Source organism: Neoarius graeffei, chromosome 7, assembly GCF_027579695.1.
Source record: "Neoarius graeffei isolate fNeoGra1 chromosome 7, fNeoGra1.pri, whole genome shotgun sequence".
Classification (NCBI taxonomy): domain Eukaryota; kingdom Metazoa; phylum Chordata; class Actinopteri; order Siluriformes; family Ariidae; genus Neoarius; species Neoarius graeffei.
In genome coordinates this window covers 87681285-87708347 of record NC_083575.1, presented here as the reverse complement: position 1 = coordinate 87708347, position 27063 = coordinate 87681285, and the positions used below count along the sequence as shown (strand labels likewise).

The following is a 27063-nucleotide window of genomic DNA, read 5'->3' as shown; positions in this document are numbered from 1 at the left end:
AAATTAATTTAAATAAAACGAGTTGGACGTCATAAGAAAAAAAAAAAAAAAAATTGGATCTGAACGATTCAGCCGTGAAAAAGTCGGCATCTGCGCCTTTAGTTTGTGTGGACAGAGATGATCTGCAATAACATGCGTTGTTGGCTACAGACCGAAACATACTTTCAGAATGCACTGGCCAAGGCAGGACTAAACTCCATGTGCCTTCTAATAATAATTAAAAAAAAACCAGAATAGTAATTTGTAAGCTAAAAAGCCTGTGCTAAAAGCTAAAAAACTTTTCTCTCGCCGAGTGGCAGCTGTTTTCAACTGGGGCGGGACATGACTGAATGGGTGTTTCTGATTTGTCAGCTGTCGTCCTTACACCGCATGGCATGCCCCAAGCGTTTACAACACAGAATTCCAGGTTCTCCGCTCCAAAATTGGCAGCTTCAAAACGATTGATTTTTTTTTTTAACCGACAACCAAAAAAAATAAATAACCGGTTGACGCTGATTCGGTCAACCATCGGTCAAACGGTCATCGGTTAACATCCCTAGTCCACACTAGGGATTTTGTACCGATACGATACTACTTTTGTACCGCAACACCTGCCCACACTAGCAACTATACCGGTACTGTAGCGGTATAACTGTAGCGGTACGAAACCCACAAATATATGGGTTTTGTACCGGTACAGTATCGGTACTGTATCGCTTCGCTGTAGTGTGGACAGATGAAGCGGTTCTGTATCGATACAAATGAACCATTCCTACATCTTCCGGGTTATTCATACAATACAATACGCACGTGCTTTCCAGCTGTAAATAAAACGTCAAAATGGCTCAAAATGACCGTGGAGCTACATGGAGCAAAGAAGGGGGGGGAGAGAAAGAAAGAAAGGGAGGGAGGGAGGAAGAAAGGAGGAAGAGGGGAAAAGGGAGAGAAAGGGAGGGGAAGAGAAGGGAAGAGGGAGAAAGTGAGGGGGGAGAAAGAGAGATTCGTTTTCTTTGTTTCTTTCTCAACTGTCTCGTGCGTTTTATACGATTCGACTGAATAAATGACCACCAGAAATACAGACTTATGAGTAGCACGCTGTGTGAGCACAATCGCTATCAGGCGCGCTAAAACGTAAATAACTTTTCTAGAATTTCACCAAAACTCATTGAATTTTCAGCATTGTAAGAGAACTCCCTAAAGTATTATTCAGCAAAACCCCAGAATGATAGCACAAATCTAGAATTTTTAACAGAATTTTAGTTCTTAAAATTTAACGTAATTATGGACGTCACACGTAACATTTACACCCGTGAAAAATCACTTTGAATGCTGTTCTGAAAGTTTTGATCAAATATTCTCTGTAATAAAAAAAATTGCTTAAATATTATAAACGCAGTCTTTTAATGTATCAAAAAATAATTTTGATAAAGCAAGGAAATTCGGAAGAAAATTTGTTTTTTCTTTTGCTTGTTGTGCGCGCCACGCTACCAAAATCTAACTAACCCCTTCACGAACTATTCCAACTTTCATGGACTTGTAGCGCGAATAAACCTTTCAAAAAAATATATATAATACTTCTCACCCAGTAAATTAGAATCCTGGTGATTTATATCCTCGTAGCTTCAGAAGATCTAGAGATTTAGTCGATTTCGTAAATCCCAAACGCTGTGAAACACGCCAGCCATCTATGGTGAGAAGTGCTGCTGTAGTTGAGAAACTCTCATTCCTCCCGCTTCCAACTAACTCCGTGACCCAGACCAAAGTCACAATGTCACGCTCATCACTTAAGGATGATTTATGCCAAGTTTCACGGAAAAATACAGCGAAATAAACTTGCTAGAAGCATTTTTCTAAATCCCAAACATTATGAAACATTTCTTGTAGGGTTTCAGGTTACAAATTTCGAGAATAGAGAAATTGCGGCGCAAAAGTTTACCACTAAACTCGCGAAAATACTCCATCCTAGCGAGTTTCACAACCGAACTAGGCTACGTGACAGTCCGTGACCACCCAGGAATGTTCTAGAAGGTACGCTTCTAGGCACGTGCGATCGAGAAAGACGCCGCGTGAAGGTAGTAAAGGTAGTATTTCCACTGTCTTATGACATTTTTGCTTGTTTTAGCGCGATAAACAATGCATTATGGATAATCATTAAAATGCTGATTTCAAGGTTAAAATGGGTAAAAACAACTAATTGATACAGATATTGTAAAAATTGTGCCTGATAGTTATTTCAGTACATAAAATCAAAACCTGAATTTTTAATTTTTTCCCTATGTTACACCATTGTGCATCTACAGCATGCTACTCATCACTGTACACTGACAAAAAGCACACACACGTCGTTTCATCCGCCATATTCTCGGAAGGAAGTTACTCCGTAACCACGGAAACATTTCGCGCACTTCAACTACCATGAAAGAAAACCTAAAACATTTCTCGCTAGTGTGGACAGACGCACTAAACTGTACCGGTATACTTTGGCCCAATCCCAATTCTAATTTCTACCCCTCCCCCTACGCCTACCCCTCCCCCTTCCCCTTGGCCCTTCCCCTTGAAACTGAGCTACAAGGGATAGGGCTTGAAATTCAACCCCTACGTATTGGGATAGCCCTTCAACGATCGCATACGTCATCGCGTACCTCCGTCAGCGTTTACGTTAGCAAAACGCGACGCGTCATTGGCTGCGACCAGCCGCTACAGTCAGAGCCAGAACCAGAAATCTCTGCTGGCAGGGTGTGATTTGTTAACTAACACCACTGAATGGGATATCTTTGGCGCTTCGTGCGCCACATCCGACAGAATGAGGTGTCAGAACACTCATGTAAACAATAAAAGCGAGAATAACAGAACAAAACGTACGCAGTCAAGCAACCGAAAACAATACTCACTCCCAAAGCTTTTTAGCAGCAGCTTGGATTTCAGAAATCGCTGCTCATTCTCAGCTCGAAAGCGAATCAAGCGGCGTGTTTCCTCTGGATAACAACTTAAAACACGTAAATAATGGAGAAAATACATTTATGACAATCTTTCGCCGCGGGAACCGCCATCTTTCTGAAATCCGCATGAAATCTCGCTGAAATCCGCATGGCATTGTGGGAAATCACTCAAACCCCTTCGTTCGGAGTCAGCTCCAGGAAAATCTCCGTTTGGAGGGGTACAGAAGCCCTACCCCTTCCCCTACCCCTCCGCGTTAACTGGGATTGGGATACCCCTACCCCTTCACGTGAACGCGCAAAATGGAGGGGAAGGGCCAAGGGGTTGGTCCAAGGGGTGAAATGGGATTCGGCCTTTGTATCGATACAGTTATACCACTTTCGTACCGGTATATATGTGAACACAGCTATTGTTTCCAAATCTGTCACTGCTTAACTCCTGAATATTTTCTATCATTAAAATGCTTACAATCTCTGCTTTCTAAAGAAATGGATCTGGTTAAGATCTGTTCGGTACTAACGGCAGGTTGAAGTCGGTACAACAGAGTTCACTCTCTACTCGAAGGACGTCGGGAAACTGCCCGTGCCTTTCTTTTTGAGTCACGGGAAAGCGGTCAAGCACACTGATCAATTTCCGACTGGATTACTCGTCAATATCAAGTCGGATCACTTTTATAGGGATGCTCTCTTGCTCTCACTGTTTCTGATGACGTATTCAGCAAAATTTTCCCTCTACTAGTTTTGATGTTATGATTCACGGGAGACTTTGAAGTAACTTTTTATAGCTTTACCTACTTATTTTTTCAAATCAAACTGATTCACGTCATAAATAACTATTTCAGAATATAACTGGAGTTTTCATGAGTGTCAATTTCAAATCAGTTAAAAGAGAACTGAAGGCAATTTTTATCATCATCAAAACTCTATTTTTCATTTTATTAAATATCGGAATGCATTTCTGATCGCTATTTTGTCGCTGCTATAGCAAGTTATGAGTGTTTGAAATATGCTCTGTAATATACCAGTCCATATGTCAAAGCAATGGCCGTAAACGAGATTCGTTGCGACCTGTGCGAGATGTCGTAGGACGGAAGTAAAACGTACAGCGGAAATCAAAGTGACCGACATCGTTGTCAAAAAACGCGCGCGCCCTCTTTTGAATGCTGACGTGATCAAGCTGGAAGTTTTGTTTGTTTTGATAGCAAATCAGGAAAGTTTGGAAAAAAAGTAGGCAGTAATCGTCATTTAAACTCGTTTTTGTGCAATACTTCGTTTGGAAAACAGTTTTCAAAATGGCGGCACTGACACCTGGCTGACACTTCTTCACGTTTCGAAGTCTCGCACAAGTCTTGTGAAGATCGCGCAGATAAGCGACGGCTACCGTGGACCAAACCAACTAAATTCGACACGGCTAAAAACCGAATAGGCCGATAAGTATAATATTCAGTTGCCAATACGAGTCACGACATAAGGTTACTAAAACTGAAAACGTAATTGAATAACACGTTAATTAAGAAATAAAGCAAGTTTAAAAATGACTTCAGTTCCTCTTTAATGTGAATTGTTTATTGGATGCGGCTCTCGGTTTTTTCGAGGTTCGCCTTGAACGCTGTGAATGTTATCATTTATACTCTTTCACATAAACACTAGTCGGCTCTACTTTCGAGACATACAAAGGCCTACAGAGCACAAAGACGGGATTAGAAATAATCTTTTATTACTTTTTTATCGAGTGTACTGATTTAACTTTTTTAAACCCTAATTAGCATAATATTAATTTGCATAATTTGTTTTTATTAACTTTGTATTCAGTATACAGCCATCGACGTGCCGCCAATTTCTTTGGAAATATCTTGAAAAATAAAAAATTAAGAAAAAAAAAAAAACATTTGATCTCATCGGTTAACGAGGCCCATTTTGGACCATGTGATCCGAATACAGACTATTACGACCGTTTTCTAAAAATTAAGCCGGTTTTTTTTTTTTCAATTTTTGATTTGTAATCTCAAGAACAGATAAACATTTTAATTCTGTAAAAAGTGTTATTCTTTCAAGCAATTTGGACTGAATTTGAATGTTCACCCGATAATAATAATGAGGTATTACGACGTGGTTACTTACACACACACACACGACTCAGCTTCCCTGGAACTTCGCAAACAATTATGGCGGGATCACGGAAAGGATTGAACTCGTTTTGTTGGAACTTTACTGATATAACTCTTGAATAATTACTACAAAAAATTATTTCCAACAAATATTCAGCTCGTCCCGTCGGACAGGCAGATGTAGATTTGACTTATCCGGACCAAACGTTTGGTTCTTAATGTCGAGCCCTGGGTCATGTGATTGCGATTTTACGCAGCGTACTTTTTACATGACCTCCTCCGTCCTGAACACGATACCCAGGCTCCACCCGTCACCTAAAGCAATCCAACATAATCTCCTGTTGCGTCCTGCAGGTGTGAAAGCGTAACTCTGAAGTTCATATGGAGAGAAAAATACAAATTTAAAAAAAAAAAAATCACGGGGTCCATTTTTAGACTGCAGCCCATCAGCTCATGATCCCTGACCGAAGCGGAACAGGAGAATCTGGAAATTCGGTCACTTTTAGACATGTTGACAGATAAAAACCCAGGACGCTGATGATAGCCCTTCCAACGCGTCATGAGGAACGAGATCCTTCTAAAATCCTGGTTTTCGAGAACGAACATGCAGAATGCCAGGACAGACCCCTACACTGACTTCCTGACCTTCTGCAGACGGTCAACACGACAAAAGAATGACAACCATCCACTCGTTTATTTCCTTTAGTCTGTCTTCATCCTCCTGTGCCGATCGAGCGGACTGCTATACCACGGGCAAACAAAACATGACTGGGAAGCAGCCTCGAGGACAAACTTAAGGCTTGGCCACCCTTGCAGAAATAAAAAGTTTTGGCGCTTCACTCTTGAGCAAAACCACGATAGGATGATGAATCGGATCCCGGTTCGACAGAGCCTCCGACTGATGTCCTCCATCAGTGCGTCGTCCTCAAGGGACTCAAGTCAGCAAGTTTTATGACGTCAATATCACTGCACTGAGCTACACGCGCTGTTACCGCTGCAACAGCAGAACATACAATGCAGTGAAGGCGTGGCGTTTAATCCCATGCCATAACATACACGTGTATCTTTATTTTTTTTGTACATGTATTTAAAACGGGAATTAGGTGAGCCTGATCACATTACACTGAGATCCAAATCAGCTCCGATCACCAACTAACACAAACCAAATCTCTACTCGGACGGAATTAGTTTTACGTTTGGTCGGCGGAGTCACGCAATTATGATTACGACCAGAGGACCTCTTGGATTTTAGTCCTGGATGTGTCTTACAGGCTGTTCGGGGACACATCAGGACAGATCACAGTGTCATGTATAAAATGACGTATGACCTGGAGTTAATTTCCAGGTTTATTAGATCTCATCCTGTCCAAACTGGCAAAGTTTTCGTGCTGTCCTGCACTCTCAAGTGTTGATCGGGTTGAAAAGGAAAAACTTTCACACACACACACCGGCCACTTTAATAGGAACTTGTTCTTGACTCTAAAGGCCAATTTATGCTGACAACCCAGTCCTCGCAGATAGCATCGCAGACAGTGTCTGCGTAGCCCCCCCACCTTCGCAGACGCTCTGCGCGCACCTCCCAAAAATTGTGACCACCGCAGAAGCCTCGCAGACAGCGCCGCAGATAAGAGGGCTCTGATTGGTCCACTCTACATCCGCTGTACACGCACTTCCGCTTCCCTACTTTCCCGGTTTGTTTTGTTTTCACGACCGCCATTTTTATAAACACGAGCGAAGATGGAGCAGCACGAAGAGCGGTTGATTGAGGAAGTACGTACATCTATACGACTCCAGTTCTAGTCATTATAAGTAACCGGAGGATAAACACTCCACTAACCACACCCACCAACTACTCCTAGCGACTTCGCGCCCCCTTGCGTTGTGCCGGTGAATAACATCGCGCACGCCTATTACTCCCCGCTCAACAATAAATTACAACGGTCTGCGAAAAGCTATCTGCGAAAGCCTTGTCGCACGAGCATGCAGAGGCCTTAATGGCCCTTTTCCACTACCCTTTTTCAGCTCACTTCAGCTCACTTCAGCCCGACACGGCTCGCGTTTCGACTACCTCAGAGCAGCACGACTCAGCTCGCTTCAGCCCTACTCAGCACCCAAAACTCGCACGGTTTTGGAGTAGGGCTGAAGCGAGCCAAACCGAGCCGAGTGGGGCTAGGGGCGTGAGCAGACACTCCCCTGTGCACTGATTGGTGAGGAGGAGTGTCCTCACATGCCCACACACGCCCCGCGAGCACGCTGGGATCTGTAAACACCGCAAACCCGGAAGAAGAAGAATTACGAATTACGAGAATTTCTGAAGCCTTATGCGCCTCGCCTCATCTATACGCTCTTGCCAGTATCTGTTGGCGTTGTCGGTGACAACAAGCCACAGCACCAAGACCAGCAACACTAACGACTCCATGTCCTCCATGTTTATTGTTTACTATCCGGGTCGTGAGACTACCGCTTAAAAGCTCACTGATGTCACTGTTTGCGCCGCCTAACGACATCACGTGACGTCCACTCACTTTCGCTAACTCCACCCAATGTGTCCACCCACTTCCAGCCAGCACGGTTCAGCGCGGTTGTAGTCGAAATGCAACTCCAACAGCCCCGCTCAGCTCGACTCAGCCGCGTTGGTAGTGGAAAACCGGCATAAAACTCCTGTTCTTGGCTGCAAGAGTGAAGCCCAATGTGGTCTCCTGCTGAGATGCTTTTCTGCTCAGCACGGTTGTAAAGAGTGATTATACGAGTTACTATACGAGTTTCTTCCTGGCAGCTCGAACCAACCTCTGACCTCTCTTATCAACAAGGCGTTTGTTTTTTCCACCCACAGAACTGTCACTCACTCGACTCGATGTGTTTTTTTTTTGTTTTGCGCACCACTCTGTCTGTGTGAACTCGAGGAGACTGTTGTGTGTGAAAACCCCAGGAGAGCAGGAGCAGGTTCTGAAATGCTCAAACCGACACCCATGCCGCAGTGAAAGAAAGTCGCGCTTCACTGTGAGGTCACAATTTTGCCCGTTCTGATGTCTGAACATTAACGAACTTTAGCTCTTGATTTGTATCTGCGCAATTTGATGCATCAAGGGATCGGCTGATTACACCGAGATACCACATACGCAGTACGGTCTTATTTACAATCAAGTCCCAATCAATCAGTCTAGATTAACGAGGTATGGAGTACGCATGGAACATATCCTGGATGAACTACATGATCAGAATCCCTAAAGTTGTCCTGAGGGAGCTTTACTAAACACGCACGCACGCACGCGTCCGAAAATCTAAACCTATCCATCCAGTTGGACTGCGATTGCTATCCTCATCTTCCAACACAACACTGCGTTTGTTTCCGAAACAAAAGGTCAACAAGTCTAACGTTTTGGCGATGAAGACGCCGTGATGTTCCGTCCTCACGTCATAGATGAAAGACACTCGAGTCTGACTAGCAACATTAATTCCTGAGTTATATGGCCGGAAACCGGAACGTTCCTGATTACTCCAGGTCACACCTCGACCGATGTGTGTAGTGCAGCAGGTTGTGGGATTCGGAACGAGAAGAGTTCCAGCACCCATATGACGCACATTACATTCAAAACACACGCCAAATGAAAGAGTATGGTTTTGAGAAATTCAGGAAAAGGTGTCGGGGCTTGTTTCCTTTTTTTTCCTGTTTTTAGTTGCACATGTTTACGAGGAAATGACAAACAAATAAATAAAAACAAGCGCACACACAAACACTCATAGCCTGGATATTAAATCTGCTCGTTCAGGATGGCACCTAGCTAGAGACTGACATTTTCCAGGAACGCTGTAAGATTCCTGTGGGGAGGGAGTGGAGTCAGTTTCAGTATTAATCACATGACTGAGACGGGACAGGAGGGAAAAGAAAAAAAAAAAATCAAAAGGAGCGAGCAGGACGGGAATCATAACAGGTCAGTTTCTACAAATAAACATGCAGTTTTGAGCTCAATAAACTCCACTCTCTTTATTTATTTTGAACACAGGGCTGGAATGGTCGTCATTCTTCCAATCTTTTTTTATTCCGTCTTTGGACTGGGATGAGACCGAAGTGTTTGTTTTGCGGGAGGGGGATGGGACAGGAGTGAAAACGCACTCCTTTGTCGCCCTGTACTTTTGGTATGAAGTAGAGCCCTGCACTCCCGTGGGAGTCCCACGGGACCCGACGCAAAGCAGTGCGGCGTGGGACAAATTTTGAAAGCTCATTGCGGGCGCGGGGAGGAGTGCACAATGCGGGCGCGGGCGGGAGAGGTGATAAGCTGCAGTCCAGCTAACTAAAAACGTGTTTAAAATAAAATGTATAAGTTATTAATTTATGTCTATCGTATATAATTTGTGCTGGATATTTTTTGGCATTAATAAAAACATTTTAAGATGCCTAAATTTGCGGATGTGGTCTAATCTCGCGTACGTTTCCGATTCCTTTCCGCTCTTCCGTGTTTGAGATCTCCGATCACGGCAGAAGAGCAGAGCTCCTCTAGTGAAGCTCACAGTGCTTCAGAAGTAAGTGCTGCTTTAAAAAGAGGTACATTTACCGTTAAAAAGTCAAGAGTATTAGTCCTAAGTATTAAAAAAAAGTATTAAAAAGGACTGTGTATCGCACAGATTGTTCAATTTAAAGCGAGAAATAGACAGTGTATAATCTGAGGACCTGGTTGTGGTTGCGCAGCACTTCATATGAGAGGAGAATGAAATCGCGGTTGGAATCATAACGCCACAGACTCGGAAGTGGGAGTGCGCAAAGCGAGAGCTGTCAATCAAAGCGAGAGCTGTCAATCATGAGCGCATGCAGCGCTCAACTTGGAATGTGTCAGCAGAATGTCAGAGTCTAAACAATAAACTTACAATAAATGAAGGATCGGTCAGTGGAGAGCTCAGCTAAGCTCAGCATGTTTAATTCCCCAAGCCAATGACAAGAACTTTTGAGAGAAATAACGCGAACGTCTGCATCATGCGGGATTTGCGGGCGGGAGCGGGACAAAACATGGCAGGCACGGGCGGGAGCGGGACTGAAAATCATAATTCTTTGCGGGAGCGGGACTGAAAATTCTGTCCCGCGCAGACCTCTAGTATGAAGTGTGAACAGCAGCTTTACTGTAGGGTGGGACGGGAACTGACCTGACCTGCTAAATCGGCGAGCGTCGGCGTGAAAAACGAGCGCGAGCCTCTGAATCTGCGATCAAAGCAGAAGTTGCTGTAGCTCGGTGCTCAGTGCTTGCAGAGTTGAACTGCTCTCCAGTTCGAGAGTGAAATTAATAAACAACGTGTGCGTGTGTGTTATTCGCAGCAGATGCTCCACCTTTCTTTCACGACGACACTCGAGGACACCACTCGGGTCTCTCAGAGACCCCTTTCCCACCAAATCAGTTCCAGGGCTGGTTCGGGGCCAGTGCACAACTCGTTCAACTTGCGAGCCAGCTGAGAACCAGTTTGTTTTTCCATAGCTCGGGGTGCTAAGCGGAGCCACGTCATTATGTCGCTGTATACGTCAGTTACGTCGCTGCGTTTGTATAAACCTTGGCGCGAACATTGCAGCAACAACAACACGGAGAAGCAGCAGCAGCAGCAACAATAATAATGGATGACTTCGCGTTTGTACAGCTGCTGCTTCTCGCCGCTTAAAAATGGCGATCTTTCGCGGTCTTGCTATTGTTGTTGGTCTTAACAACTCCGCCTCACCGCTGACGTAAGCGGTTCTTTCCTCTGACCCGGCAAAGAGTTAGTGCTAGCCTGGAACCGGTTTTTCTGGCCCCAGAGCCAGTTCTTTGTCAGTGGAAACAGAAAACCCGGTTCCAAACTAAGCACTGGCCCCGAACCAGCCCTGGAACTGCTTTGGTGGAAAAGGGGCAAGACAGAAAGCACTGTTTAATCTCCGTATCGGGTTGCGTATGTCGTGTTGTATGAAGATGCTCCAGTTGCTCCTCTTGAGAGAGGAAATATGTTTTGCTTGGACTGATTTCGTTAATCGGAGAACACGCCATTTTGCGTCATCTGTTCGCAGGCACGGACGTAGTACGAGATGTTCGGAGACGAATCAGGGCGTTTTAAACATGATGGATGTATCGTATCGAATCGAATTAGATCAAATCGATGATTTAACCATTTGCACAAACACCGAGCTGGCGAGGACAGTTCCTGTAGAGTCCATGCTTGCTGTAAAAACTTCCTGTCTCTACACATGCAGCTGTTGCCCACAACTGGCCTTTAATTACTGAAGACTTAGTGTGTCATGTTGTATCTTATGTCATGTCAGATTACTGACAAAAGGTGTGTGCTGACCCAAGACAAAGAAGAGGAAGAGGAAGAGGAGGAGGCTGATTTCTGAGATCTGCAGTGAACTCTGCAGACACACACCTTGTAAACAATGTGTGTGTGTGTGTGTGTGTGTGTGTGTGTGAGAGAGAGAGAGAGAGAAACAAAACCCAGTTTCGTTTTTAAAAGCATTGAGCAAATCCAGGTAGAGACAGAAAGTGTGTGTGAGATCATCCCTGTTGTTCAATCAGCTGAAATAAAGCAGGAATGTCAACAGCTAATCCTAGCCTTTTTTCTGCTAGCTAGCTAGCTCTCCATCCTTCTTCTTAACCTTAACCATGTTTGCAAACATGCTGCACTACTTCCTTTTGTTTTAAACTCAATATTTACTTCCATATCTACCACATAAAATACTTCCCAGCAGGACTGAACGGATGTCACTGAAGAATGAACTGGAATGTAAATAGTAGTGCATACAGTATATGCCTAGCTAGCTGACTAGCCTGTTAGCTTGCTAGCTTGTTAGCAAGGCCGCGTACCTCAGTCAGTCAGAGAAGCCGGCTGGACCTGCAAAAGCACAACCTCTCAGCTAAATTAGTGCTCTTTACCTCTCCATTGAGCCCCGAGTCTCCATTTCCAGCGCTCCCGGTGCTCAGAAAGCTCCTAGCGGAGGCGGCTGTTGCGGCAGACTGAGCAGCCCGGGCCGCGGCTGAAGCCTCGGACTTTCCTGCCGCGCTGCTGCCGCCGCCCCGCTTGTTCTTCCTGCGCTTCGCTCCTCGCTTCGCGTCGGTCGGACTCATTATTATTGTTTTTCTTTTCCTTCTTCAGCCACACAATAAAACACACAGACAGCTTTTTCCAGCCACAACAGGCAGGCGACGTCTTAGCCGGGACGTCAGGCTTTTAATCCTGTTATACAATTTATATTTATTTATTTTTTCCCAGAAGAAAATATGAAAAGCCTAACCCGATCTACACAGAGCTGCTAGCAAGACTTCAAGTTCCAATATGGCCAACTAGGCAGGACGCGGCCAATTGGGTTTACGCCCTTACGCAAAACCGGAAGTGTTGCTGTGTGGGGTTATGGGGAATGTAGTTTTGAGCACGTGCGACAAAATGACTACAAAAAAAAAAAAAAGATTTTTCCACACGTGGAGCCAACATACAGCAACTGTACAGCAGTCCTGTGGACTCGGTTTGGACATGAGACACAAATACAGGCATTTAGCAGACGCTCTTATCCAGAGCTTTAGTTATTTGTTTCTTTTTTGGCACGGTGGTGTAGTGGTTAGCGCTGTCACCTCACAGCAAGAAGGTCCTGGGTTCGAGCCCCGGGGCCGGCGAGGGCCTTTCTGTGTGGAGTTTGCATGTTCTCACCGTGTCCGCGTGGGTTTCCTCCGGGTGCTCCGGTTTCCCCCACAGTCCAAAGACATGCAGGTTAGGTTAACTGGTGACTCTAAATTGACCGTAGGTGTGAATGTGAGTGTGAATGGTTGTCTGTGTCTAATGCCGCTTTTCCACTACAAACGCGGCTGAGCCGTGCCGTGCTGAGTTGGGCTGAGTCGAGCTGAGCGGGGCTGTTGGAGTTGCATTTCGACTACACCCGCGCTGAACCGTGCTGGCTGGAAGTGGGTGGACACATTGGGTGGAGTTAGCGAAAGTGGGTGGACGTCAGGTGATGTCGTTAGGCGGTGCAAACAGTGACATCAGTGACCTTTTAAGCGGTAGTCTCACGACCCGGATAGTAAACAATAAACATGGAGGACATGGAGTCGTTAGTGTTGCTGGTCTTGGTGCTGTGGCTTGTTGTCACCGACAACGCGGACAGATACTGGCAAGAGCGTATAGATGAGGCGAGGCGCATAAGGCTTCATAATTCTCGTAATTCGTAATTCTCCTTCTTCCGGGTTTGCGGTGTTTACAGATCCCAGCGTGCTCGCGGGGCGTGTGTGGGCATGTCCGGACACTCCTCCTCACCAATCAGTGCACAGGGGAGTGTCTGCTCACGCCCCCAACCTCACTCGGCTCGCTTTGGCTCGCTTCAGCCCCACTCCAAAACGGTGCGAGTTTTAGGGGCTAAGCAGGGCTGAAGCGAGCTGAGTCGTGCTGTTCTTAGATAGTCGAAACGCGAGCCGTGTTGGGCTGAAGTGAGTTGAAGCGAGCTGAAGTGAGCTGAAAAAGGGTAGTGGAAAAGGGCCATATGTGTCAGCCCTGTGATGACCTGGCGACTTGTCCAGGGTGTACCCCGCCTTTCGCCCGTAGTCAGCTGGGATAGGCTCCAGCTTGCCTGCGACCCTGTAGAAGGATAAAGTGGCTAGAGATAATGAGATGAGATTTCCCGAGTCTGAAACCGGGACACTTTTGCGCGTGACCATGCTTGTGCACGCACACCTTTTTTTTTACGTAAACGTGACACTCGGAGAGGTGCTCTTATCATTTTGTTGAAGCTCACATTTATCAACATCTCACATGAAATAAAACAAACAGGCATTTTGTTATCTAGTAGCATAGTGGTATACAGATCAGTTAAATTATGGTCAGACAACAGATTTTGTAATGGCTGAGAATAGGCCAGGCTATGTCCATAGGCCAAATTTAAACTGATTTATTTCACCTGTTTGTGAGAACACCAAGAAGAATGCATATGCACATGTAGGCTATATCTCTCAAATTGTATGCACTATAGCATGAACTTAAAAAGTAGATATGTGACCTCAACATAGCCTAGGTCAGAATCAACCTTACTAACCATTCCCCACAACTGAATGAATAAAGCAAGAAGATGTGTACAAAAGTGAACACTTTAATGGAAGGTGCTGTTCCATTACAGCAATACGGCCAAACTGTCAGAACGGTATGTTAAACAGAAACAAAAAAGAGACAAGAGGTCACTGGCCTTACCCAGATTTAAGACCACACTGGGTAAGAGTACATTCAGGTACACGGGAGCTGCAGACTGGAATAGCCTACCCACAAGTGTTCAAACGCTCACCAATAAACAAACGTTTAAGAAACAAGTCAAAAGGTTTTTATTAGAATCATTAAAAATGGACTCTCCCATGTACTTTTAATATGTTTGTAAATTGTTATTCAATTTCTGTGATAACAATTGTGATATTTTGTGATATATAAAACTTGTGATAGTTATATTTCTTAAATTTATTTACTAATAATATTATTAATGTTATTTTTATTCACTTTGTTTACTTATACATTTTTTGTAATTTTTGTCCTCTATCATATTGTCACCATTTTGTAATTTTTTTATGAGGACCACAATGGAAACAAGTCATTTTATTAGACTTTTTTGTGTCATCCTCGGTTTTTTTACGTCTTTATGTACATGTGTGAAAACCTAAATAAAATCAAATCAAACAAGTGATTTGAGAATATACACTCAAACAAAACAGCAGTAAAGGAGGAGAGGGGCGACAGCCTGAGGAAAGCCCCCACAGGAGCGCACAGCATTTGCAACATAGGCTACCCAACTCAGTACAAGAACAAAGCACAGGAACAAAGCTAAGGCGACTGTCAATCCACCCACCCTAAACAAAATGCATTAGCCTACGTATATTTACAAGAAGAGTGAATCTTTTCCAGTTTTAATGTGATCCTGTATATCGGCGTTACCACTGTGGGCTACGGAGAAGGAACACTTACAGTGTGTGCAGTAGGCTTCGTGCGCATTGTTCTGCACCTCTCGGAGGAAGGGGTAGGTGCATGGATTAAAGCAAAAAAAAAATTATTTGACTGAAAATTTATGGGGGGTGGGGGGGTTATGGGTGGATTTCGATGAAATTCTACGGGGGGGGGTGTTATGGGTGGATTTCGATGAAATTCTGAGAATGGTTAACTTAGAACTGATAACTTTATTATCAATTAATTAATTGATTAATATATTCAATTTATTGCACTTTCTTTCCATTGCTTCCGTATATTATTTTTTTGTGGCAAACCACACAAATGCAAGTGCCTGGAATGTTTAGTTTTTTGCACCATGAACTAAGTGGCTTTCCATTTTCACCTATTTCGTACAGCCAAGCCCACCTCCACTTGTATTTTACACCTTTATCGATGGCAGACACATCAGTGCCTTCTTTCATGTAAAGCGCATCCATGCTGCCGAAACCGAAAGCAGAATGACATGCTCCTCTGCTCGACGTCAATATAGAAAAAAGTTTGGATCTTCGCTTAAATTAAAATTATAATTTGACCTTACTTTGTGTTGAATACGACTTCAAAAACAATTCAAGATTTTATTAAGAGAAATATTGTGGCAACACGAGTGTTAAGTTACCTAAAAGATCGTGTGAAGTTGGCTGCTATCTACTTTGCGTTCGTTCTCATTTTCCTCCATCATTTCATAGGCCAGAAACAGATGTTTTGACGTAATTTAACTTAGTAGGCTATGATTATTATTTAACCGTAGTCTTCTAGACATTTTGACTGTTTGGGGCATTGAACGCTGGTGTATGATTTTCAGGGAATAAAGTTTAGCGCAGGGGCGGCACGGTGGTGTAGTGGTTAGCGCTGTCGCCTCACAGCAAGAAGGTCCTGGGTTCGAGCCCCAAGGCTGGCGAGGGTCTTTCTGAGTGGAGTTTGCATGTTCTCCCCGTGTCCGCATGGGTTTCCTCCGGGTGCTCCGGTTTCCCCCACAGTCCAAAGACATGCAGGTTAGGTTAACTGGTGACTCTAAATTGACCGTAGGTGTGAATGTGAGTGTGAATGGTTGTCTGTGTCTATGTGTCAGTCCTGTGATGACCTGGTGACTTGTCCAGGGTGTACCCCGCCTTTCACCCGTAGTCAGCTGGGATAGGCTCCAGCTTGCCTGCGACCCTGTAGAACAGGATAAAGCGGCTAGAGATAATGAGATGAGAATGAAGTTTAGCGCATGTTGGAACATCATTGTGCTCGCAGCCTCCAACTCCTCAAACGTCCTTTAAATTGTGATATAACGTAGGCTATAAGGCACGGTTCTAACATACCTTACACATTGGCCTAACGAAAATAATAATTGTTGGGGCGTCTGCTGATTTGTTAGCTATAAATTTAGGTCTAATTACTTCTGACAGTCTGTAAGCATTGCACCATCGGGTCTTCAAGTCTGGCTGAAGCAGAGGAGCGGGCTTTCCGGGGTTTATTGTTTCGTTTTTTTTTAATATGCTCTATTTCTATATGTCCAGGTTTGAACTAAGTCATTTTGGCAAGATTTAATTTAATACAAAGCAGAAATGGTCAAACACAAGCACGCCAAGCACATGGGAATGTATATTGCCAATTTTGACAGCGCATGTTTTTTTAATGCCGCACTGTAGACAGCGAACGTTTAAACATGATCAAACATAGGAAATGAACGACACAAAGCATGGCTCAAAAACAAAAAAGTGAAATAAACCCTGCTGATAGTTGATGGTGTTGCAACACATCAGTGTTATAACCCAATCTCTACCCAACCACCCGTCATTTTAATTCTCCTCGGATCAGCACCGACCTCACATTTGGCCTTGGGAGAGTTCAGCTGATGGAAATCCGTCACACGACGGAAAACTTTAATCCATGGGTAGGTGCCCTGTAAATCTTTGGAAAAGGTACATTTTCTTTTCGGCATAATTGCTGCGGCATTACTGCTGCTGGTTGCTAGACAAAGAACATTCGCGCCAGTTAATGTTTATTTTATTGTTGCCTGGCAACACGTTCTGTTGTCTGGAATAATGTGGCTAAATAAACACCCATGCCACAGGGCCAGGGGGCAGTAACCAGGAAAGTTAGCGATTCCTGTCAATTCATCAAAATAGTAAATGCAGACATTTCTCCGCTAATGATTCCCACGCTGCTCAGTCGCAAATGTCGCGAGTGGCGAAAACCGGGACATATCCGTGTCCCAACAGACTTTTGTCGGGACTCGGGACACACAACCCCAAATCGGGACTGTCCTGGTAAAACCGGGATGTCTGGTCACCCTACATTAGATACATCAACTCACAAATGGTAACGTATACGATGATGAATGAGTAAAAATTGTACCACAGTTATATACATATACATACATATATATTATACCGGGCGGCATGGTGGTGTAGTGGTTAGCGCTGTCGCCTCACAGCAAGAAGGTCCTGGGTTCGAGCCCCGGGGCCGGCGAGGGCCTTTCTGTGTGGAGTTTGCATGTTCTCCCCGTGTCCACGTGCGTTTCCTCCGGGTGCTCCGGTTTCCCCCACAGTCCAAAGACATGCAGGTTAGGTTAACTGGTGACTCTAAATTGACCGTAGGTGTGAATGGTTGTCTGTGTCTATGTGTCAGCCCTGTGATGACCTGGCGACTTGTCCAGGGTGTACCCCGCCTTTCGCCCATAGTCAGCTGGGATAGGCTCCAGCTTGCCTGCGACCCTGTAGAAGGATAAAGCGGCTCGAGATAATGAGATGAGAGATGAGATATATTATACCAAGGATTACTCAAAAAAAAAAGTCCAATAGGGGACTTATTTCCATTGAGGTCTTCTGTGTAGTGGAAATAAAATAACCAGGGTATACAAAGAATTATAAAATACAGCAAACAATAAAAAAATACAATATGACTTAATGAAACTAAACATATTATGTTAAAAAATATATTAAGAAAAACGAACAAAGCGATGTCAAACATACCCAGAGAAGCAACAGGTGCCTTGCTCAAGGCCATTTCTGCCCCTCCTGCTGGTCCAGGGAATCAAACCAGTGACCTTTTGAGTAATAGTACGTTGCTCAAGGGCACTTCAGCCCTTCCTGCTGGTCCAGGGAATCAAACCAGTGATGTTTTAAGCAGTTGTGCTGGTCCAGGGACCTTTTGAGCAACAGTACCTTGCTCAAGGCCACTTCTGCCCTTCCTGCTGGTCCAGGGAATCAAACCAGTGACCTTCTGAGCAATAGTACCTTGTCAAGGCTACTTCCGCCCTTCCTGCTGGTCCAGGGAATCAAACCAGTGATGTTTTAAGCAGTTGTGCCTTGCTCAAGGGCACTTACACCCTTCCTGCTGGTCCAGGGAATCAAACCAGTGATGTTTTAAGCAGTTGTGCCTTGCTCAAGGCTACTTCCACCCTTGCTGCTGGTCCAGGGAATCAAACCAGTGATGTTTTAAGCAGGTGTGCCTTGCTCAAGGGCACTTCCGCCTTTCCTGCTGGTCCAGGGAATCAAACCAGTGATGTTTTAAGCAGTTGTGCCTTGCTCAAGGCTATTTCTGCCCTTCCTGCTGGTCCAGGAAATCAAACCAGTGATGTTTTAAGCAGTTGTGCCTTGCTCAAGGGCACTTCAGCCCTTCCTGCTGGTCCAGGGAATCAAACCAGTGATGTTTTAAGCAGTTGTGCCTTGCTCAAGGGCACTTACACCCTTCCTGCTGGTCCAGGGAATCAAACCAGTGATGTTTTAAGCAGTTGTGCTGGTCCAGGGACCTTTTGAGCAATAGTACCTTGCTCAAGGCCACTTCTGCCCTTCCTGCTGGTCCAGGGAATCAAACCAGTGATGTTTTAAGCAGTTGTGCTGGTCCAGGGACCTTTTGAGCAATAGTACCTTGCTCAAGGGCACTTCCGCCCTTCCTGCTGGTCCAGGGAATCAAACCAGTGATGTTTTAAGCAGTTGTGCCTTGCTCAAGGGAACTTCCACCCTTCCTGCTGGTCCAGGGAATCAAACCAGTGATGTTTTAAGCAGTTGTGCTGGTCCAGGGACCTTTTGAGCAATAGTACCTTGCTCAAGGCCACTTCTGCCCTTCCTGCTGGTCCAGGGAATCAAACCAGTGATGTTTTAAGCAGTTGTGCTGGTCCAGGGACCTTTTGAGCAATAGTACCTTGCTCAAGGCCACTTCTGCCCTTCCTGCTGGTCCAGGGAATCAAACCAGTGATGTTTTAAGCAGTTGTGCTGGTCCAGGGACCTTTTGAGCAATAGTACCTTGCTCAAGGCCACTTCTGCCCTTCCTGCTGGTCCAGGGAATCAAACCAGTGATGTTTTAAGCAGTTGTGCTGGTCCAGGGACCTTTTGAGCAATAGTACCTTGCTCAAGGCCACTTCCGCCCTTCCTGCTGGTCCAGGGAATCAAACCAGTGATGTTTTAAGCAGTTGTGCCTTGCTCAAGGCTACTTCCGCCCTTCCTGCTGGTCCAGGGAATCAAACCAGTGATGTTTTAAGCAGTTGTGCCTTGCTCAAGGGAACTTCCACCCTTCCTGCTGGTCCAGGGAATCAAACCAGTGATGTTTTAAGCAGTTGTGCCTTGCTCAAGGCCACTTCTGCCCTTCCTGCTGGTCCAGGGAATCAAACCAGTGATGTTTTAAGCAGTTGTGCTGGTCCAGGGACCTTTTGAGCAATAGTACCTTGCTCAAAGGCATTTCCGCCCTTCCTGGTGGTCCAGGTAAATCAAACCAGTGACGTTTGGTTTGATTCCAAACAAGCAGTTGTGTCTTGCTCAAGGGCACTTCAGCCCTTCCTGCTGGTCCAGGGAATTGAACCAGTGACCTTTTGAGCAATAGTACCTTGCTCAAGGCTACTTCCGCCCTTCCTGCTGGTCCAGGGAATCGAACCAGTGACGTTTTAAGCAGTTATGCCTGGCTCAAAGGCACTTCAGCCCCTCCTGCTGGTCCAGGGACTCAAACCAGTGACGTTTTAAGCAGTTGTGCCTTGCTCAAGGGCACTTCGGCCCCTCCTGCTGGTCCAGGGAATCAAACCGGCGACCTTTTGGTCACAAAACTGCTTCTCTAACCATTAGGCCATGGCTTTCAAATCAAGTTGACATAATTAAAGGGGCCAACTCACCCTACCGATAATCCCCTGCATCAAGGAGCAAGTTGCCATTTTTGATGCGAGATAGATAGATAGATTTACTTGATTGATCTCAAGCTGGGAAATTATGTTACAGCAGCAAGTTATCAGGATGCAAAAAGAAAAAGACACACTGTACGACATAAAATAGAACGTAGAAGGGGAAAAAAAACTATGCTAACAATATTACAAAAACAATCTGCACCAATGTGCAACATCCAAGCCCATAGATCTTAAACTGATGATATTTTGAAGAAATTTTGCCAAAGTATCTACAGTACTGTGCGAAAGTCTCACGCACCTTATTTTTTTTGTTTATATACAGTGCCTTGCAAAAGTATTCATCCCCCTTGGCGTTTGTCCTATTTTGTTGCTTACAAGCTGAAATTAAAATGGATTTTTGAGGGGTTAGCACCATTTGATTTACACAACATGCCTACCACTTTAAAGGTGCACATTCTTTTTTTTTTTATTGGTGACACAAACAAGAATGGAGGCACGGTGGTGTAGTGGTTAGCGCTGTTGCCTCACAGCAAGAGGGTCCGGGTTCGAGCCCCGTGGCCGACGAGGGCCTTTCTGTGTGGAGTTTGCATGTTCTCCCCGTGTCCACGTGGGTTTCCTCCGGGTGCTCCGGTTTCCCCCACAGTCCAAAGACATGCAGGTTAGGTTAACTGGCGACTCTAAATTGACCATAGGTGTGAATGTGAGTGTGAATGGTTGTCTGTGTCTATGTGTCAGCCCTGTGATGACCTGGCGACTTGTCCAGGGTGAACCCCGCCTTTTGCCCGTAGTCAGCTGGGATAGGCTCCAGCTTGCCTGCAACCCTGTAGAACAGGATAAAGTGGCTAGAGATAATGAGATGAGGTGAGACAAACAAGAATTAAGATGAAAAAAACAGAAATCTGGAGTGTGCATAGGTATTCAAACCCCCAAGTCAATACTTTGTAGAGCCACCTTTTGCTACAGTTACAGCTGTAAGTCTCTTGGGATATGTCTCTATTAGCTTAGCACATCTAGCCACTGGGATTTTTGCCCATTCCTCAAGGCGAAACTGCTCCAACTCCTTCAAGTTAGATGGGTTGCATTGGTGTACAGCAATCTTCAAGTTATGCCACAGATTCTCAATTGGATTCGGGTCTGGGCTTTGATTAGGCAATTCCAAGACATTTAAATGTTTACCTTTAAACCACTCCAGTGTAGCTTTAGCAGTATGTGCAGGGTCATTGTCTTGCTAGAACATGAACCTTCATCCCAGTCTCAAACCTCTGGCTGACTCAAACAGGTTTTCCTCCAGAATTGCCCTGTATTTAGTGTCATCCATCTTTCCTTCAGTCCTGACCAGCTTTCCTGTCCCTGCAGATGAAAAACATCCCCACAGCATGATGCTGCCACCACCATGCTTCACTGTCGGAATGGTGTTCTCAGGGTTTTGGGTTTGTGCCACACATGTCATTTCCCATGATGGCCAAAAAGTTAAATTTTTGTCTCATTTGACCAGAGAATCTTTTTCCATGTGTTTGGGGAGTCTGCCACATGCTGTTGGCCAGACTCCAAATGTGATTTTTTAAGCAGTTGCTTTTTTTTTCTATCCACTCTTCCATAAAGCCCCGCTCTGTGGAGTGTACGGCTTAAAGTGGTCCTATGGACAGATACTCCCATCTCTGCTGTGGATCTTTGCAGCTCCTTCATTGTTATCGTTGGTGTCTTTGTTGCATCTCTGATTAATGCCCTCCTTGCCCGGTCTATGAGTTTTGGTGGGCGGGGCCTTCTCTTGTCAGGTTTGTAGTGGTGCCATATTCTTTCCATTTTGCTATAATGGATTTAATGGTGCTCCATGGGATATTCAAAGTTTGGGATATTTTTTATAACCTAACCCTGATCTATACTTCTCCACAACTTTGTCTCTGACCTGTTTGGAGGCTCCTTTGTTTTCATGTTGCTTGCTTAGTAGTGTTGCAGAGTCAGGGTCCTTCCAGAACAGGTCGATTTATCCAGACATCATGTGACACTTTGATTGTACACAGGTGGATCTTAATCAACTAATTATGTGACTTATGAAGTGAATTGGTTGGACCAGCTCTTATTTAGGGGTTTCATATGAAAGGGAGTGAATATCTATGCACACTCCAGATTTCTGTTTTTATGCCTCCACCACTGTAAGGTGCAGGAGGCATTATGTTTTCGGGCTGTCTGTCTGCATTCTTGGCGGGAGTAGAGGGTCCATGCTTTGCTTCCATAGAGGAGAGTGCTCAGCACGCAGGCCTGATACACTCTCATTTTGGTGTTGATCGTGAGCATGGTATCGTCCCAGACTCTCTTCGGAAGACGGTAATTGCAAGATAATTGTGAAACGGTGTCGATAATTGTGGACAAAGGTGTCGATAACTGTGGATAAAGGTGTTGATAATTGTGGAATGGTGTCAATAACTGTGGACAAAGGTATCGATAATTGTGGAAAGGTGTTGGTAACTGTGGACAAAAGTGTAGATAATTGTGAAACGGTGTCGATAATTGTGGACAAAGGTGTCTAACTGTGGAACGGTGTCGATAATTGTGGAACAGTGTCGATAACTGTGGACAAAGGTGTCGATAATTGTGGAACGGTGTCAATAATTGTAGAACGGTATCGAAAATTGTAGAACGGTGTCGATAATTATAGAACGGTGTCGATAACTGTGGACAAAGGTGTCGATAATTGTGAAACGGTGTCGATAATTATGGAATGGTGTCGATAACTGTGGACAAAGGTATCAATAATTGTGGAAAGGTGTTGGTAACTGTGGACAAAAGTGTCAATAATTGTGAAACGGTGTCGATAATTGTGGACAAAGGTGTCTAACTGTGGAACGGTGTCGATAATTGTGGAACAGTGTCGATAACTGTGGACAAAGGTGTCAATAATTGTGGAACGGTGTCAATAATTGTAGAACGGTATCGAAAATTGTAGAACGGTGTCGATAATTATAGAACGGTGTCGATAACTGTGGACAAAGGTGTCGATAATTGTGAAACGGTGTCGATAATTATGGAATGGTGTCGATAACTGTGGACAAAGGTATCAATAATTGTGGAAAGGTGTTGGTAACTGTGGACAAAAGTGTCGATAATTGTGAAACGGTGTCGATAACTGTGGACAAAGGTGTCGATAATTGTGAAACGGTGTCGATAATTGTGGAATGGTGTCGATAACTGTGGACAAAGGTGTTGATAACTGTGGAACAGTGTCAATAACTGTGGACAAAGGTGTCGATAATTGTGGAATGGTATCAATAATTGTGGACAAAGGTATCGATAATTGTAGAAAGGTGTTGGTAACTGTGGACAAAAGTGTAGATAATTGTGAAACGGTGTCGATAATTGTGGAATGGTGTTGATAACTGTGGGCAAAGGTGTCTAACTGTGGAACAGTGTCGATAACTGTGAACAAAAGTGTCAACAATTGTGGAACGGTGTCGATAATTGTGGAACAGTGTTGATAACTGTGGACTGTAGATAATTATGGAACGGTGTCGATAACTGTGGACAAAGGTGTCGATAATTGTGGAACGGTGTCAATAATTGTAGAATGGTGTCGATAACTGTGGACAAAGGTGTCGATAACTGTGGATAAAGGTGTCGATAATTTTGGAATGGTGTCACGTGATCTGATACACTAAGTAATCAAGAATCGCTGGTTACGTATGTAACCGTGGTTCTCCGACTGGTGGAAGACCGCCAGATGGCGTATTTTACTGTGTGAATCCCCTTGCGCTAGCCGCATCTATGCCGAGAACTTGTATCAAAGTTGTCAACTCGTGACCGATGACGTGGCCCAAGTGAATAAATAGCTGTGCCCACATCACTCGTTGCCTGGAGCCTTTCTCGCCAGAACTAGAGGCCTGAGTGACCCACATATCTGGCGGTCTTCCACCAGTCGTAGAACCACGGTTACATACGTAACCAGCGTTCTACTTCCTTGTCTTCAGACCACCAGATGGCATATTTTACTGTGTAGAAGACTAATTTACAAGTTGTCACGAGGGCCTAAGCAACTGTATGGAGTCAATTACTCCCAGGTCCAAGATAGAAATGAACACACAAAACACCAGTTTCTTGCTCACTCCAATTTAGTAACTTTTCCATCCAGAAACATTAACGAAGGTGGAGACTTAAAACTCATGGCCATGATGAACTGGAACAGCTGCCATCTGCAGCTTAAGTTAAGTGAACTGATGGAGCAGTATTTAATACTGCCTGAACAGAAGAAGTGGAAGCAACATTAATTCTATAAAACCTGGAGAACGTGCAAGGCGACGTCCAAGTCGCTGCAGAACATATGTCCACCAAACTCACACCCCGCAAGGCTGCCCAAGATGTGGAAACGGCCCGAGTAGAGTGGCATTTAACTGAAAGTGGCACGTCACAACCTGTGGAGGAGTATGCATGTGTTATAGTGTTTGTAATCCAATTAGAGAGCCTGTCTTTAGACAGGGCTCTTCCCTTACATTTATTACTGAAGCATACAAACAACTGATCAGTAGTACGCCAGGCCGATGTAGCTGTGACATAACGATTGAGTGCTCTAACAGGGCAAAGATCCATGTTCAGCGCTGTGTCAGAAGTAGTGAAAGCAGACACTGTAAAAGGTCTGTTTACAAAATCAGAGCCCAAGACCTTAGGCAGAAACATGGGGTTTGGCCACAGGGTCACATGTGAGAGGTCTGGCCCCCACTGAATACACTGTGGGCTGACAGATAAGGCATGTAACTCCTCTACCCTTTTTGCAGAGGCTATTGCAATGAGGAATGCTGTTTTCATTGATAGCCACTTGATGTCAGTCTCCTCCAGGGGTTCGTAGGGAGAATTGCATAGACTGTTCAGTACAATGTTAAGGTCCCACTGAGGGACAAAACATTTACGAGGTGGATTAAGGCGTTTTGCACCCTTCAAGGAGGTTACAACCAAGTTATGTGCGCTGACTGGCGTCCCATCAATTTTACCTCTGTAAGGTGACATCATTGCCACATACCCCCACAGAGTGGATACTGAACGACCGGTCTCCAAAAGACCTTGAAGGAACTCCAAAACGTTGTTCAAAGAACAATTCAGTGGGTCAAGATTATGTTTTAAGCACCATGCTGAGAAGTACTTCCACCTACTGCTGTACAGCGAGTGTGTAGATGGGGCACGAGCATTTAAAATAGTGTCCCTGACCCCTTGTGAACAGTCCAGTAGGATGGGTGTGCTCCCAAGGGCCAAACCCACAGCTTCAGTCTCTGAGGATGGTCATGCCACAGCTGTCCATTTAGGTGTGTCAACAGGTCTGCCCTGACAGGAAGAGGGCAGGGTGGTCCTGTCAGCAGTGCCTGAAGGAGGTAAAACCAGGGACTGTGGACACAGTAAGGAGCTATCAGAAGGACTGGCTGATTGGTCATTCGAATTTGCTGGAGTGTCTGCCACAGCAATGGAAATGGAGGGAATGCATAAAGCTTTTGATTGGGCCACTGGTGGGCTAGTGCATCTTGCCCAAAGGAGCCTATTTCATCCTGGAGAGCAAACCAACTCGGGAAGTGGGTTGTGGCTCTGGTGGCAAACAGATCCACCTCTGCCTTCCCATATGTGTTCCAGATCATCTGAACCACTTCTGGGTTCAGACGCCACTCTCCCAGGAGAGTCCTGCCCCGAGACAGGGCGTCTGCCACCTGATTCTTCTTCCCGGGCACATGAATTGCTCTCAATGAAAGCAGGTGCACATTCGCCCATATCCATATCTTCCTGATGAGGTTGTTCAGTGTCTGGGACCTCAGTCCTCCCTGGTGGTTGATATGATAAACCGTCGATGTGTTGTCCGTTCGTACAAGGACATGTTTGTGTTTCAACTGTTTTTGGAAGTGTTGCAATGTCAGCCAGACAGCCTGCAGTTCCAAGTAATTGATATGGTAGGCTCGCAGTTCGTCCTGCCAAACACCATGCACTCGTTTGTGATTCCACACTCCTCCCCAGCCATGTTGGCTGGCATCTGTTGTGATGATTTCCCTTCTTGCTGGAGGGGGTCCCAGAGGTACACCGTTGTGAAGGAAAGATCTCAGTCTCCACTGGTGCAAGGAAGCAGCCCCCTTGGGTGTGATTTTCACCAGCACACTCTTCTGTGTTTGTGCTGAAAGTCTTTTTTGTCCTTAACCAACATTGGAAAGGTCGGAGATGCAATCTCCCCAACTGGACTAGCGGTGTAGCTGCAGCCAACATACCCGCAAGGCGTAGCAGTAGACTGTAGCGAACAGTCTGACATGACCTGACACGCATCACCAGCCCCATTATATTGTGCATTCTTCCTTGAGTCAAGCATGCTTGTTGGGTGATTGAGTTTAAGTGGATACCTATGTAGTCGATGGACTGCATGGGTCACAATGAACTCTTCTCGAAGTTCACAGAGAGACCAAGAGCTGAAATGTGGTCGAGCAGTCTCTGAGTTTGCACTTTGGCTTGATCTGGTGACCGAGCACAGAGAAGCCAGTCGTCTAGATAAGGAAGGACGCGCATGCCCTGTCTGAGAAGTGGAGCAAGAGCCTTGCGCATGCACTTTGTGAAGACCCGAGGGGCCAGAGATAGACCAAAAGGCAGCACCTTGAACTGGAATGAGCAGCCTTCGAAGTGGAAACGGAGGAAAAGATGATGTTGTGGTGCAATGGGCACATGGAAATATGCATCCTTTAAATCGACCGTGATGAACCAGTCTCCTGGCTCTATTGAGTGGAGTACATCTGATGTTCGCAACATGTGGAACGGCAGCTGCTTTAGGTACGTGTTTAAATGGCGTAGGTCCAATATTGGCCGAAGTCCGCCGTCCTTTTTGGGCACGACAAAGTAAGTGGAGAAAACACCCTTTTGTGTCTTGGGATCTATCTCCTTGATCGCATTTTTTTCTAAAAAAGTGATTGTATTTCTGAGTGTAGAACTGAACGTAGCTCTGGGCTCGCGACCTGTGTGGCGCGTAGCCCAGAGTTCAGGGGAGGCC

At 45.1% G+C, this 27063-nt stretch overlaps 1 protein-coding gene across 2 annotated transcripts in view; it reads right to left on the bottom strand.

Moving 5' to 3' along the window:
- The window catches only part of fam193a (family with sequence similarity 193 member A), a 153660-nt gene extending 141366 nt beyond the window's left edge, over window positions 1-12294 (bottom strand). For both annotated transcript variants that reach the window (XM_060926554.1, XM_060926553.1), the window contains exon 1: window positions 11902-12294. In XM_060926554.1, the coding sequence (XP_060782537.1) occupies window positions 11902-12093 (192 nt within the window). In that variant the 5' untranslated portion in view covers window positions 12094-12294. The remainder of the gene's footprint in view (window positions 1-11901) is intronic.
- Window positions 12295-27063: the final 14769 nt, after the last annotated feature.